The sequence below is a fragment of the Equus asinus genome, chromosome 22, assembly GCF_041296235.1.
Source record: "Equus asinus isolate D_3611 breed Donkey chromosome 22, EquAss-T2T_v2, whole genome shotgun sequence".
NCBI lineage: Eukaryota > Metazoa > Chordata > Mammalia > Perissodactyla > Equidae > Equus > Equus asinus.
The window spans coordinates 32167692-32183181 of NC_091811.1; the positions used below are offsets into that span (position 1 = coordinate 32167692).

At 36.1% G+C, this 15490-nt stretch overlaps 1 protein-coding gene across 15 annotated transcripts in view; it reads right to left on the bottom strand.

The window, feature by feature from the left end:
• Positions 1 to 266: 266 nt before the first annotated feature.
• ABCC9 (ATP binding cassette subfamily C member 9) overlaps positions 267 to 15490 on the bottom strand; it is a 123483-nt gene continuing 108259 nt past the window's right edge. For 13 of the 15 annotated variants that reach the window (XM_014832427.3, XM_070493959.1, XM_070493961.1 and 10 more), the window contains 7 exons: positions 15142 to 15220; positions 13127 to 13235; positions 11683 to 11786; positions 9331 to 9464; positions 7665 to 7727; positions 6780 to 6953; positions 267 to 2961 (listed from right to left, as the gene is read on the bottom strand). In XM_014832427.3, the coding sequence (XP_014687913.1) occupies positions 6816 to 6953; positions 7665 to 7727; positions 9331 to 9464; positions 11683 to 11786; positions 13127 to 13235; positions 15142 to 15220 (627 nt within the window). In that variant the 3' untranslated portion in view covers positions 267 to 2961; positions 6780 to 6815. The remainder of the gene's footprint in view (positions 2962 to 6779; positions 6954 to 7664; positions 7728 to 9330; positions 9465 to 11682; positions 11787 to 13126; positions 13236 to 15141; positions 15221 to 15490) is intronic. The other 2 variants (XM_014832432.3, XM_014832431.3) reach the window with 1 other exon arrangement.

Here is a 15490-nt window from a genome sequence, read left to right on the forward strand (position 1 = left end):
ACTGGTCGATAAACTCGGGAAAAACTTCAGACATCCAGCTATTTAATTAGAGATGTAATAAAATTTATTGATATAGCTGTTCTACTTAATGGCAACTTCCCTGAAGCCCATATATAAAACTGATGAAGTGCATGACAGCGGCAAATATGAAACAAAATTGTCAAAGCAGAGCCAGCTATTGTCTTCGCAACTGCTGTTGATTTATATCTATTGATCAGTCCCGGTTGATACCCAGTTGTGTCATAAGTAAAAGAATAACCACTCTCTTTAACTCAGCAGACAAAAAGAGTAATTTATTATACAATGCCAAGCCAATATATTTTCACAGTAGAATAAACACAACACAAACTGAAGAGAATAACCCATAGTTATAGGCACATGGCTAGTGGTGAAACTTGTCAATGGATCAATCAACTATACTTATTAGGGCCTACTGTGGGCCAGACAAACAAGACATGGTCCCAGATCTCAAGCATCCTTTACTTAGAATGGTCTTCTGGTATCTAATCTAGAGCTAAGTTGACTTTTAAATGGATCAACAGTAGAAGTATAAAAGTAGAGGATATGTAATCATTTAAGAGAGATATTTTTTCTCTTTCAATGATATCAGTAACTTTGTTATTTTAATATAAAGTTTATACATTTATTGCTTTTAACAAATATTAAGGAATCAAAATTTATAAAAGTGATTTGGTTAATTAAATGTAAAATTTGTAAATATAAATTTGATTTGGTTAAGCTGGTCTTTTATAGCTATGTACCTCTTTAGTAAAAAATTATTCAAAATAAATCATTTTTGTATTCAATAGATAACACATATAACATAATAAATGATTAAACAATTTAAAAAATCATCCCTGACTTTATTCAGTCAATTTAGTTTTGTAAACAATTAAACACTGACTCAACTTAAGTGGTGAAAAGTTATGAGGGAACCAGTGATCTCTTGGGTGCAAGAATGGTAAACATGAGTCTCACTTTAGTGTAATTAAATATGCTTCTGCTGATGTTGTCTATGTAGCAGTATAATTTACAGATATTGTAAGGGACTATTTTCTATGGGTAAATCCCCATTTCCGTGAGAATGAGGTAATTCAGTAACAAGTGTCATGTAAATTCAGCCCTACAAAACATGTGCATGCTAGCAATACTTTGAGGAGACTGGTTGAATTTTTAGAAAATATTTTCGAGATCGAGTTAGTAGTTACTGATTCTGTTCTGTTTAGCTTTTCAGGAAGCAATAAGAGGATTTTTTCCCCCAATGAAGTTTTATATATACAATAAAGGGTGACAATTTAAGCTAAATGACATAGAACATTTTTGTCAATCCTTGTAGAACTTATTTTTGTTAAACCATAAGGGCTCTATATTCACGTAAAGGCCCAGTCATATTTTCTGGATAAACAAGTATTACAGATTTTCCAAGAGTGAACACACAATACAATAAACTGAACACAAGAACTATAGGGAGGGAGCATAAATTCTCTTTTTCCATCAATCATAATTCTTCAAAACCTTATTATGCATGTGAATCCTCATAAGAAAATCAATGAGATTTATACGAGATGGGTACAGAATCACAGTAGAAAGCTTTGGCTGATAGCATGACAGTGAAGGTAACCTTTGGTATTTTTAAATTTATTATTTTACATTTAAGCAAAACATAACATTAGTATACCATGGATTTTTGATACACTGTTAAGATGCACATTACAATTAGAATAACATTTTTGATACACTTTTTCCATGCACATTAAAATCAGAACAAGAGCAAATGGATACATGTGTGACACCATTGGGCAAAAATGTCTAAAAGAAGTACACTCTTCCACTAGAAACACATACTTGAGATAGATATATATATCTCCTGTGCAAATAAGGCCACTTGCCTATGCTCGTGCATCTTAAATAATGTGGCATTTTAGAGCTCAAGATCATAACCACATCTAATGATGAATTAAACCATAGAAAGCTTTAGCTGGCCTGCCACTGAAGGACTGAACCTAATCACTCTTTGAAATGACTTTGAATTACTCTGGGAAAGGCACATTATGTTTGATATCTTAAGACCTCTTTCCTTACTAGATAGGCAAAAACGGAAACTTGAGTATAATTTTTCAAATATCCAAACACTTTTCATGATCTTTCTAGTTAAGACTTTGACTTTACAGAACTACTATAAATGTCATAACTTCTTAGTGACAGGATACAATTTAGATGAAAAACAGAGACTGCTAAAGGAAACATCAGTATTACTAATGTTAATGAATACAGAAAATATTCTCATACAGTAGATAATGAATTTGACTGTTTCATTTTGGAACTGATTCTAAAACCTGTCCTTCTTTTATTCTCTTCAAATAACATCTGGAGACAGCAACAAAAAGGATAATATATCCTTACAAATAAGAATATAATAATACTGAATACTCAATGTAACTTCTATGCCTGAGAAGATATTTGCCAGACTTAAAATTATGAGAAAACATAGCTGTTGATTTACCACTTAAAGTCGCTTAGATGTTTTAACGCAATCTGCTATTCTAAAGTGGCTTACTCATTAGAAAAACATCATTAATGAACATAGTAAGCAGTAATATCTTAGAAAACAAAACTAGGAAGAGGAAATGTCAGAACAGGAAATACAATATTCATTGGTAAAGTGACATTGTTACTAATTAGGAAGTTTCACAATGTAACAAATAAGCTTTAAGAAAATGTGTAAAAGTTTAAGATGCCACTTGACGAAGGTCAAGCCAATGATCCATTAAGTAGGTTATGACTACATTATTTTAAATACACGTGTTGTTTTAAGAAATCTCTTCACATGTCTGCACGAACAAAAGATGCAAATACTCCATCTTCCCGGGCCAAGAGGCTTTCTGGAGTGTCATATTCTAAAATATTTCCTCGCTTCATCACAATGACTAGGTCTGCCGTCAGAATAGTGTGAACCCGATGCTGTGAGTGAAAAGAATACGTATATTTGTTACAAACTTCAGGGTACAAGGCAAAGCAATGGAATATGCATATTTCACTGGTTATTCAGGGACATCTCTTTGTCTTGGGGTTCCAGAAGATACAAGAAACACAGCGTTTCTTTTTCTTTCTTATTTAGAGTATCATTTATTTACATACTTTTAAATACTGGCCAGTATGGCTGGGTCTTATATGGACTGTATTAAATTGAGTGTAGCTAATATAGTAGTTTCATCATTTTCATGGAAGTATAAGTAGGCTAATAAATGTTTGTCAAATAATTCAATGATAAGAAGAGCCATCGTGAACCAGTTGGGTTATAGTTTAGTCTAGACTAAAATTATCTCTTGTGTAGAGTCTCAACTAATTCTGTGGGCTAACACACAATCTGAAGAACCCTGGAAGGTGGTTCGATTCTGGGGAGGCAAGATGGGGGATGTCCATTCTGGAAGGCAGTATTAGAATGGATGATTCAGGACTTTAGCCATGCCATCTCTTAGGCTTTAGCGATCCCTGCCGCTCACTTGTTCTCTCTTTCTGCATAGTACCCTTTGGAGAGAAGCTTTTGTGGTAGTAATTAATAATAAAAGCTACCAGTTACTGAGCATATACTATACATCAAGTGCTCCACACACATACTTGTGAATCATCAGAACATTCCTCAAATGTAGGTGTTATCTCTCTCCACTTTGTAAGGGAAACCACTGGGGTTCATACAGACAAAGCAAAAATAAGGAGATCACATAGATATAAGTGGAAGAACCAGCATCAAAACCAGGTTTATTAACTTCAAAGTGTGAGATGTTTCCACCCTGCCATTGAACCATTCATAGGGAGCATCTGTGATCATGAGTGCTATGTTAAGAGCGTAGACTCTGAAGTTAGACCGGGCTTATATTTTGGTTTCATCACCTGTTACTTATGCAATCTTGAGCAACAAACTTAACTTTCGTATGCCTCAAGTTTCACCTCTGTAAAATAACGGTAATAGTACCTGCCTCGGAGAATGGTGGTGAGGACCAAATGAGAGAATCCATGTAAAAAAATTCAGCAGCTGGTCTGATATATATGAGCAAATAATAAATTTTAGCTACCACTATTTTTTTATTTTTAAGATTTACAAGGGAAACGTTTGTGCAGTGGGCCTTTTCACTACTCTTGCTAAAATACCCGCCCTCCAATAGAAATATAATGTGAACCACAAATGTGAGATATGTAACTTTAAACTTTTTAAAGCCACATATTAAAAGCATGAGTAAACAAGCAAAATTCATTTTAATAATATATTTTAACCCAATATATCCAAAATATTATTTCAACATGTAAACACTATAAAAATTGTTCATGAGGTCTTTTACATACTTCTATAAGTAATAAGTTTTTGACATCCAATGTGTATTTCACACTTACAACACCTCTTAATTTGGACTACCCATATTTCAAGTGCTCAATAGCCACATGCGGCTAGGGGCTACCATACTGGACCAGGACCATGCAGGCCAAAACATGGGCAAGCAGATGGGAGAGTCAAACCTAGAAATGCCATCTGTTTAGCTGACAGACTTCCAAAGTGCATTTTCCTACAACCCAAGGTCCAACCTGAAGCCTAAAGATAAGCCAAGGCTTATCTTCTGCCCTGGGCCATGTAGATGGGTTAGTCTCAGTGATCATGCTCTCAGAAAAGCAAAGAGTCATACTTGAGACTCACAACTAGAGGAGAAAAGAAACACGTCTATGGAGTATGATAAAGATGCCAGCCTAGAACATGCGCCGCTATTTTCAACATCCGTAGACAAATCTATCGTTCACTGAATATTGGTAACCAATGATATATATTTAGGAATTATCAAAATTTGAAGGATAATGTTTATTTATCTTGGAGAAAGGACCAGAGCCACTTGCACACCCATTGAGTTAGCAAAAAATAAACTTCAACTTAATGAACGGTTTAATATCTGCTGTGCATTTTCCCTACAAAAAAACTAGTTCTTAAATAACCAGATGATAGATGTTAAAAAAAAGCATTTGGGGGCTGGCCTGGTGGTGTGGCAATTAAGTTCACATGCTCTGCATCAGCAGCCCAGGGTTCACTGGTTTGGATCCCGGGTGCAGACATGGCACTGCTCGGTAAGCCATGCTGTGGCAGGCGTCCCATATAGAAAATAGAGGAAGATGGGCACGGATGTTAGCTCAGGGCCCATCTTCCTTAGCAAAAAGACGAGGATTGGGGCAGATGTCAGCTCATGGCTAATCTTCCTCAAAAAAAAAAAAAAAAGAATTTGGCCTCTACATCCATAAATAGAGTATTATAAACAATGTCTTGTTATACTAAAATAATGTTTATTTTAAAAAGATAAAAATAAAAACATTGAAAAATCTTGCTCAATAGAAATAAATATATCTGGTATTCATTCCTTTAATCCAAATAATTTTTTGCTTGAGAAAGTGTAGTGTCAATTGTAACAGCATTGCTTAAATTTCCAAAATGCTCCAGAGAAATTAATCTAATCAAGAATAAATCGCTTTTATAAATAAACGCCATGAACTATTTTGGTACATGACGGCTTCTTTTTAGAAGCCAGAGAAAATTCTCTCTTTAAGTTATTCCATAATTTTCAGTGGCAGTTAACAAAATTATCAGAACAACTTTTAGCAGTAAAGGAAAAAAGAGTTACTCTTAACAGAACTAGGATCATTCTACAAGGGGTCTACTGCAAGCTGGTGGCGCTCTCTTTCCTATGAGCCTGTTCAGAGGAGCTGGTCCCACAGTCATTCATCCCCCCTACAGCTTTCTATAGATCCAGTGGGGAGAACTCGAGGTTTCCTAGCGGCCAGCTCCACATTAGTGCTCTCGAAATGAAGAATGGGGGAAAGATGCAGGGGTTTAAGAAAAGTATTCAGTGAATATAGGCGAACAGAAACCAGAGAAGAGAACATAATATTTTGGTTAAAAACACAAAGTATGCTACAGTAATCTTCCAGGTGTAGACTAAATGGGACCACTCAACAATTCCATGCTTCATGCAGAACTGAGAAAACTAGCCTTTTGAGTAGGCAAGGGTCTACTTTTTCCCCCTTGAGCTGTCTGTTTAGGGCAACGGAAAGTTCTTTCTCCCTCAAAATATCTCCCTACCTTCTCTACTGAGAAAGTTCTTGAAAATATTAGAGAACTGTTTTTCAAGTTAGCCAGTTCTCTCACCCATTCAATCATTCACACTTCAGTGTGAATGAGTTAATCAGGTGACTCTCCTCCAAGGCAGAAGGAACCACAGACTTCACTGGGAAAGTGAGAGAAAGAGGCCTTTTCTTTACTTAGGCCCAGGGTACAGAAGGTGGACCCTGATGGGGAGTCATTTCCAGCCACCCTGAAAAAGCTGCACTTCAAAGGGTGCTCTTTCTCCCATACATCATTCACAAAATTGGAAGCATAAGCAAGCAGTCCGTGCACAAATCCCATTAGTCAACAGTTAAACCTAAGTCACTATTTAAACAATGCGATCTTCAGGGCAGGTAAGGAACATGTATGGTATTTTTAGGGACACTTACAAAATATCCCCAAGGAGTAGTGAAATTGGTCTTTAGCATAGAGGCCAATCTGGTCCTCAGGTTTTTGTAAATGTATCTCTTGCGTGTATACATTTGCAAATACATGCACGTGCCCCATTTGGTACTGAACAGGACTGAAGCACCTGGTGGAGCTGATTCGTGTGATAATACCCTCTAGTTAGTTCACCCCATCCCTCCCCTTTAATCCCTGCCTCAGCCTTGCCTTACTAAGGGGACGCCACTAAGATAACTACCAGAGGATAGGGTACTGGCAGAGTAGCTCATGACGGTTACTTGTTGGTCATCACCAAAGTGGAAAAGAGGCCATTCTTGTGGGCGAGCAAGTTTGGAACAGTATCACACTCCACTAAAATACCCTCAGAAAGGACTAAAACAAGGCCTGCATCCAAAATAGAAGAGACTCGGTGCTGGAGAGAAAAGAAAAAGGGAAAGAAGAGAAGAGAATCAGCAAGAGGAACAATGTCCAGGTGATTTACTTAAACAGTAGTTTTTGTTTAACGTTAGACCTAAATGTGAACAAGAATCCATCCATTAGCAGAGAGAAGAGAGAAAACCAGGGCCTCTTCTAAGGAAGCTGTCCCGTGAACTACAAAGATTTAAGCAATTCTTCAATTTGACTGGTGTGATCTAAAGTCAGAGAAAGTATCTGCCTCGGCTGGAGGTATCTCATTGCCTCCTTTTTTAAAACAGTTAAGTGAATAAAACATAGAAATTAAGTATAAATACCAGTAGAATTGACAGTCAAATGTAAGAATTTTGCTTCCAAAACTGCTCAAGAGACCATTATATTATTGAAACTAGAATTATCCCATATAAACTACATCTGTGTCTGGTGAAAAAGCACAGCCCATGACCTGATGGAATCCTTAGAGCTAGGACTCCTATCATTGTAACCCAGGCGAGGTAGGTAGAGAAGTTTGGAAAGAAACAAAGTAAAGGCTTTCAAAGTATAGTTAAGATTTTGTTTTGGAGTTTTGTTTTGTTTTTTTGCACAGATACAGAAACATTAGCAGAGAGTATGTAATTCAACATAAATATATTTTAATTGCTCAAAAAAACTATTGAATCTTGGAACAAAAACCAAAGAGGAGTAAATCAATTCCGCCTCCCATACTTACAGCTATTGTAACCACGGTGCGGTCTGCAAAAGCCGTCATTACCACTTTCTGCAAAATGTTTTCCTGCCAAAAAACAAATACAGTCAGTCTGAGTTTTCTCTAGACTACTTTCTCTCGCAACAATATTTGCCCCCAAGAACAATGCTCCACCATGCCCAATTCCTTCTGAGAACTCGCACGCCTAAGTCTGCTGCAGAAGGGCTAAGAGGGAGCAGTCCTCAGCTGCTCATGCTGCGTTCTGTGAGTGTCTTCAAAACGCAGATAAAACTCAGTGATCAAGCAAGAATGACCGATCGATTTACTGCTAGCGAACTGAAACAGGAAAATGAAATCAAACGGGCATAGAAATGCCCACTTGAGTTAAACCATAAACAATATGTATTCAAAACTAATAAAATCCCAAAATGGTGTTAACCTTTGGGTCAGAAAGGGAAAAAATGAAATAAATGCCCCCAATTTGGATTTTGACGCCACAATGAACATTCCAGGCAGGAACCATTTTTATTCCCACCACAAATTATCATCATTATTTTTTAAAAGATGTTCTGGATGAAGATTCTACCTCTTTCCTAGAGGAAAGCTTGATTACCGAAGGTCTAATGTGAAGGAGTTTTTCCTTCCAATCAAGTTGCTTATTTGCCAATCAAATCATTCTCATATTCTCTCTCTCATCTCTATTGAGGCAGTATTATCCTTATAATAATCCCCAATATTGTAAAACCTTAGTAATTAATACTAATTTTGATGTAGTTATGCTTACTTAGTGAAATGGCTTGATTAGGAACTATCTTATTGTTTTAAACTATGCTAACTTTGAAAGGATATATAACTTTGTATAGGCCCTTTGATTAGTCTTACTTAATAGGAAGAAATGATGTCAAATTAGCATCTCCATATACAATTGGTTCTTAATCTTGAAGCTATCTCACTTTTTTGGGTAGTTTTACCCAGTATAAAGTGTACAGCAAGCAAATAACATCAAGGTTGGGGCTGTTTTTTATTTTTGTCCTTTCTGATGCCAAACTTCTAATATCAAGTTAACTTTTATAAGAACAAAATTAATTGCTAGCTCATACAGGTTGTGGTTTAATGTGACATTTTCTTCACTTGATCACACCCTTCTAGAGAGACCCTTCTTGGACATATTTGATACTTTTAAATAATTTCTTTCAAAAGGCCAAGTTTCTGGCTTGTTACCATGAAGACATTGAGAAGGCCATTATTAATGCTAGGAAAAACTAATTCTAGTGAATCCTTCTTCTTCAAATTGATTTATAAAGTAAATGATTGGTTTTGATTCTCAATAGATTCTAGTAAATAGAGATTTGCATCCTTCATTTTAGCAGTTCCATGGCATAATATCGAATACTTGACTACAATACAGTACTCCCATCAACTGAGTCCTGGAATTTCACTGTTTTGAGAATTTATCAAAAAGTGATGACAAATTTATTTTATGTTTATGGACAATAGGAACTTCTTTAAAGCAGATGTTGTGTCTCCTGTATTGTAATTCTTAACATGCTATCACCAGTTGATCAATGAGATGGATGGGATGACACTCAATGGTACTGAGGATTCAGAACACACTCAGGAAAAATAAATTGTAATTTTCATGTACATTTCTCCAAGTCATCAATTTAAAAGGCTTAGATAATGCACTCACTGTGGCCATGTCGATGGAAGCTGTCGCTTCATCCATGATAAGAATGCTGCTCTTGCGGACAAAGGCCCTAGCAAGGCAAAACAGCTGTCTCTGTCCAACGCTGAAATTCTCCCCACCTTCAGTGACAACGGCATCTAAATCAGAGGAAGAAGCAAGGATTTCATTAAAGACACGCTACTACCATTTTCCTTGGGCAAAGTAGTAAAAAACAGGTTATGCCCTATAACAGGAAGCTGGATATCACTTTGTACTGGTGCAAGGATTTCATATGTGAAAGGTGAAGAGGAATTTTACTTTGGGAAAATGGAGATCATCCTGGGCCATCCTATTTTTGACAATAGATGGTAAATTACCTCCTTATAGTAGGATATAAAATACGGTTAAACATTTTGAAGACTGGAAGACCTTGGAGATTATTTAATTATGTAATATAATTATCCAAGGAGATTATTCAGTATAATTATCTAAGGCCCAGATAGATTAAGTGGCTTGCCCAAGATCACATAGCTGATTGGCAGTAGAGCTTGACAGGAAACAGAATATTTTCAAATTCAATACCCATTCTCTTACCCATCCCACTGGACTATAAGCTCCAAGTGGGTAAGGACTGGGTTTGTCTTTGTTCATCACTGTATCCCCAGCACTTACCACGGTATCTGACTTAGTAGCTGAATAAAACATTGTTCTATGGATAAACGAATGTTTCCTCATTATCACTTCCTTTTTTTGTTGCCATGTACATTTCATAAACTATTATTGTGAGTTTCAGATGAATTCTGTTTCCAAAATATCTCTTTTATTAGCATTCAAATACTTTTTTGTAGCATCATGAGGGGAAATTTCTATTGGTTATATTCTCACTGCGTCAAATTCTTACTACTTTTCATGCTTGGGGGCTATGCATTTTTTCTCCAAATTTTAATAAGGAGGATGCTTGAGATGATGAATGTTCTTCACTAGAGTTGGCCTGAATTAGAACTTCATCAAGCAGTTGAAGTAATCTCTATGAAGACAACGAGCATAAACAACGTTCAATTACATAGTGTTAATCCAATCTCCTGTTGCTTACACTGTACCATAACCCCAAACACAATGCCCCCACCATTCAAAACAGGTACATGCAACTCTCATGTTAGTGAAGAGGACTATAATGATGTAATTGCCTGTCTTTCCAACTATTTATGGGGGAGATGTCTCTAAATACCAAGGGAGAAAAGTCTATAAACATTATCAATTTCTCAAGAGCACTTGCTGGGCTCTGAGACATCAAAAATTATTATGGGAAAGTTCATCCAGACCTCTGGAATTACTCCCACAGTCTGACATTGGCAAGGTCAACAAAACTGTCCTTAAAGACATGCTGTCTCAAATTTTGTTTGTGAGATGCCTTCTCTTTGAGACTTAATTAAAATCATAAAAGGTATCATTTTTGAGTAGGTCTTCTTTCCCAAATAAACTAAACAAATAAACATGATTTTATTTTGTAGGTTGACTTTTTTTTCAACTGGATGCCAAAACAACACAGTCAATTTGGCAACTACATGTTATGTGTTAAAATTAGAATATCAACCAACTATTATCTTTCTGATTGCTTTCTTAAATGAGTTCAGATTTTAAGGAAGCAAAAGTCCGAAACCAGAGATGTTCATTTTTATGAATTAAAGACTGTATCATGAACTCTAGGTTGTTTCATTAATCACGCCGTTCTTTCATTATTCATGTTGTTCTTTTGTTCTGTCATCAGTTATTTACCAGAAATTGTACTACCTCTAGGACTGAATTTATACCACTGATTGTTTGAGTACATGTTTCATCCACTACACAAGTGATCAAAACTGATAGTACAGAAAGGTAACAGAAAATAGTCTTCAAAAATATTAGGTTATATAAATAAAAAGAATATACTCTCCTGGCAGCAAAGAAAATGGCTGCCAATGTGGAAAAACCACCTGCTCCTAAATGGCACGAAGCATTCTTTGAACCTAACAGCCTCTCAGTCCTCTTTTGCATTTACTGAGGGTAAGTGAACATGTAAATCACATGACAGAACAACCACAAGGAAATATTCTGATTACAGTGAACTGTACCTGTCAATGGTGAAATGACTAAAGAGACAAATGTATTAATTGGAATATTTTGGAGTGCTCACAGACAACAGAATGTTGTACAGTTCATCCGTTGCACCTCACGCAAAATCACTAGATTTTGAAGTGTCCTAATGACTTTAGGAGATTATTTTAAATATAAGGGGATTTAACACCAGAATTAGGTGATTCCAGCATAAAATGAAGAGAGAGAGATGTAGAATTAATTGCATATGTAAAAAATAAATGTATGATTTAGAAAATATACCTAGACCTCCTGGTAGAGATTTGACCATATTCTTCAACTGAGCAATTTCTAGAGCTTCCCAGAGTCTGTCATCTGTGCATTTGCACTCTGGATCTAAATTAAACCTGTAGGAGAAAATAATCAGCTAATTAGTCAATAAATAAAAATAAAGGAACTTTTATGCATGTTTGCTTATTCCTCTTCTTTTCTTAAAATCTAAGTCCTCTCTGTTTTGGTTACTGCTGTATCGCCAGGATCTACAATAGTGCTTAGGACAGAGCAGGCATTCAATTCATGCTTGATGAATGAATGAACGACCTTCATGTCATGAAAAATGGTTTTTGATGATATAATTAGTAAGCTTATATGCATGATAAGATATGATAAAATTCATTACTTGGATTCATCCACTTCCACATTATGTTTACTACAACTCTAATAGTGTCTAGGAAAATATTCCTACAGAACTGATGCGAAATACACAAATTCTACATGGGAACATACAACGCTGTTTTAGACGAGCTGTGCTGCGCTGAGCACAATAGTAGTATTCATAATAAATATATTCAGAGAGAAAATTTATTATGGTATTGCTAAATAACTTGGTACATCCAGAACTTTTGATTAAATATTGAGCAATCTTCCACACATTTTCTCTTCAAGACAAGGAGCAATCAGTAAAAGGAGGTAGCAAATACTTCTTTGTAGTTAAGTGGATGGAAGAGGGGAGCAAGAGGGAACGGAGGATGGATGAAAGGGGAGGCATGCTCTGGTGGAGGACGCCATGGTGGACTGGGGCGTCAAACTTTATTTGGAATCACAGTTCCACCACTTACTAAGTGTATGAACCTGGGCAAGTTACAGGTTCTCTGAGGTTCAAAATCCTCATCTGTAAAATGGGGATAATAATACATATACTTGAGCAATGCTCTGAGGATTTAATGAAACAATATATTTAAAGCACCTAGCAGGTAGTAGATACTTCCATTCTTTTTTCCCCCCTGTGGTAAACTACAAACCAGACTTGGAGAAGATTGTAGCAGCATCTTAAAAGCAGTTTTGGCTGAAAGATAAGTCCTGAGGGGTGGGGGGAATCAAGGTATTAACCAAAGTCAGTCTCCACTGAGGCTAGGCCAGACACACAAGAGACAGGCAGGCTAGCTTTAGGTGGAACACCTCATAAATGTCTGCCAAGAATCACTGCCCCCAAGCACAGGGGCAAAAGTGACTTTTGTAAAATCAAACTGAGAGGGAAGTGCTCCTAGTGACATAAAGGATTAGCTTCTACAGGTTAACGCAGCAGCTCTAGGGGTCCCCAATCCAAATTGTTGGACAAAATGTTTGATCTTGTACTTGCGATAATGTCATTTCACAGCTACTTGAAAAGCGATTCTGAGCAAGACTCTCCTACGAGCCAAAGGGTAAATCCTGAGGCAGACGGGTTTCTGCTGGATACTTCACCCACCTAATAGAACCACTGAATAATATTGGATCCTGCAGAATGATGGAAAGCCTAGAACGTAGCGTGTGCAGTGGTAGTTTCGAAATGTCTATCCCATCAATGACTATCTTTCCTGTTAAAGAGAAACAAAAATCAGAGGCATGCAGTAAAATCACAAGAAAAATATTTGTGTAAAAATTGAAAGTACTTTCCTAGTTCAGTGTTGACATTCAGAAGATGAAGCTTTCCATTTAAGTATTAAAAACATCATTATACCTCTCTAAAAATTATATACATTTTGATGATATTTTCTCTTTCTTATTTATTTTCTCCTAAAGCGATTTCCAGTTTTTATTCAGTTTATGTGGTTCATGTGAACCAAAAGTACTTTCTTCCTTTAGTGGGTCCTCTTCCTTCCAATATTCCTTTATCCTGGTTCCCTGCTTTGTTTTCCCTTCATAGGACACACTACATACTATTTCCTGATCTTTTTACTGTCTCTCTTCACCAACTAGAATATAAGCTCCTTGAAGACAAGGACTTTTATCTGTCTTACTTTTTCCTGTGTTGATTGAACAGTATAGTGCATTACAAATAAGAAAGTAAATTCTATGATATAGACACCAAATTTTAATTAATTTCTCCACACTGTACATAGACTTATAGAGACTTGTGCAATCTTGATGTCCTCCTCTCAACTTGATAGATTTATTTTATCATATCACTTTGTGCAAAGACAATATTGCCCTATGAGATGAGTGTGCCAGGTGACAAATGGCAGCTGGAGTACCTTTTCCAGCTGGATTTAGATTCAAGAGTAGGCAAGGTGATTAGCTTAAACTTTCTTTCAGGAATAATATATTATCTATTAAAATCTTAATAGCCTAATGCTATAAAAAAGAGAATCAGTCACTGATAGCCCACATGGGATCTGAAATGATGTTTCTGGATTCATAAGCATCAGGTTAATCTAATATGTTGTCATAACCACAGTTTTTTAATGAAAAGTGTCCATCAATTGTCTTGGGATCATGTAATTGACTTACAGTGCAAATCCCACTGAAAATCCTTAAAGTATCTGTGTATTATTATGAGCCATGGAAAGAGTAAGCTGCTAACAACCCAGTGGCAGATGTTTACTCTGTTCCTGAATCTAAACCCAAAGAGACTGCAATTACCACAGTTCAACTTTGTTGTTTAGAAAGTGACTTCTTTATCTCAAGAGCTGTTGTATAGATTAAATTAAATAATATAAACTCTCAAGTACAATAAAAATGTAAAGTACTATCATTGTCATCATAATCATTCCAGATAATAACAGTAAGCACTTTTTTGGTCAAGGATGGTCCAGCACATTGCTGGATCTCCTTTCATTCAAGATGGCTTATGTGCTGGCCTATTTATAGGCCACTTGATAGACTAAATAATGTGACATATTTTTTCTAAAGCAAAGACTAAATTATTTCCATGAATCATATTATTAATAGTTTTGTGAGTGAATAAATATTTTTGTATATTGTCAACATGTGCTTGGCACTTTACAGCAAAGGTTGCCTCCTCACAAAATATTCAACGTTATTAAACAACATTATTAAGACGGTGATGGTTGGAATCATGTACTAAAATTAAAAATGAAGATTAGTTGTCTCCTTGCATTTTTTTCCTTTGATGGAAAGCTAAATTTTTCATCTGTGGAAAGCAACACAATCTTCCTCTCTCTTCCTTCCTCTTGAAATGCCACCTCCATCTATTGCTATTCAAAATTGATGGCCTTGTTTTCATTTTATCAGTATTAGAATTCTTTAACAACAATCTTCACAGTTGAATGTAGGGCTAATAATTTTACTTCCCCAATTCTATGTTCTTTATTTACTTCTGGACTGTTTATCTGGGATGCCTGCCTCAAACTGTGGACTGTAGGACAAAAAGTCCTTATAAATATTTGCTTTTAAATTCTGCAGGATTAGGTAAGTTGATGTTGCATTTTTTTAAAGGTAAAGCATCACATGGCCAGTGAAAAAATTTAGTTAGTAACTCACCATCAAATATATCAACCATTCTGAAGAAAGCCAGAGATAACGATGACTTCCCACTGCCAGTGCGACCACAGATGCCCACCTAAAAAAGCAACTGTCACTCAGAGAAGAGGACTCAGACAAAAGACAGAAAATGGGCAAAAGTATTTTTAACTTAGAGAAGATACCAAAGTGAAATGGCAATTCTACTTAAATAGTTACACTAAAATCATCATTCCCTTCTCAGATCTGCCTTATGAATTATCATTATTAAGATAAGAAGATGGAGTCCTCACTAAATCGTCAATGATTCTGTTCTAACTCTTCTCGTTTCTATGTGGTCGTGTTGTTTTTCCTTTGTGGCTTAAATTTT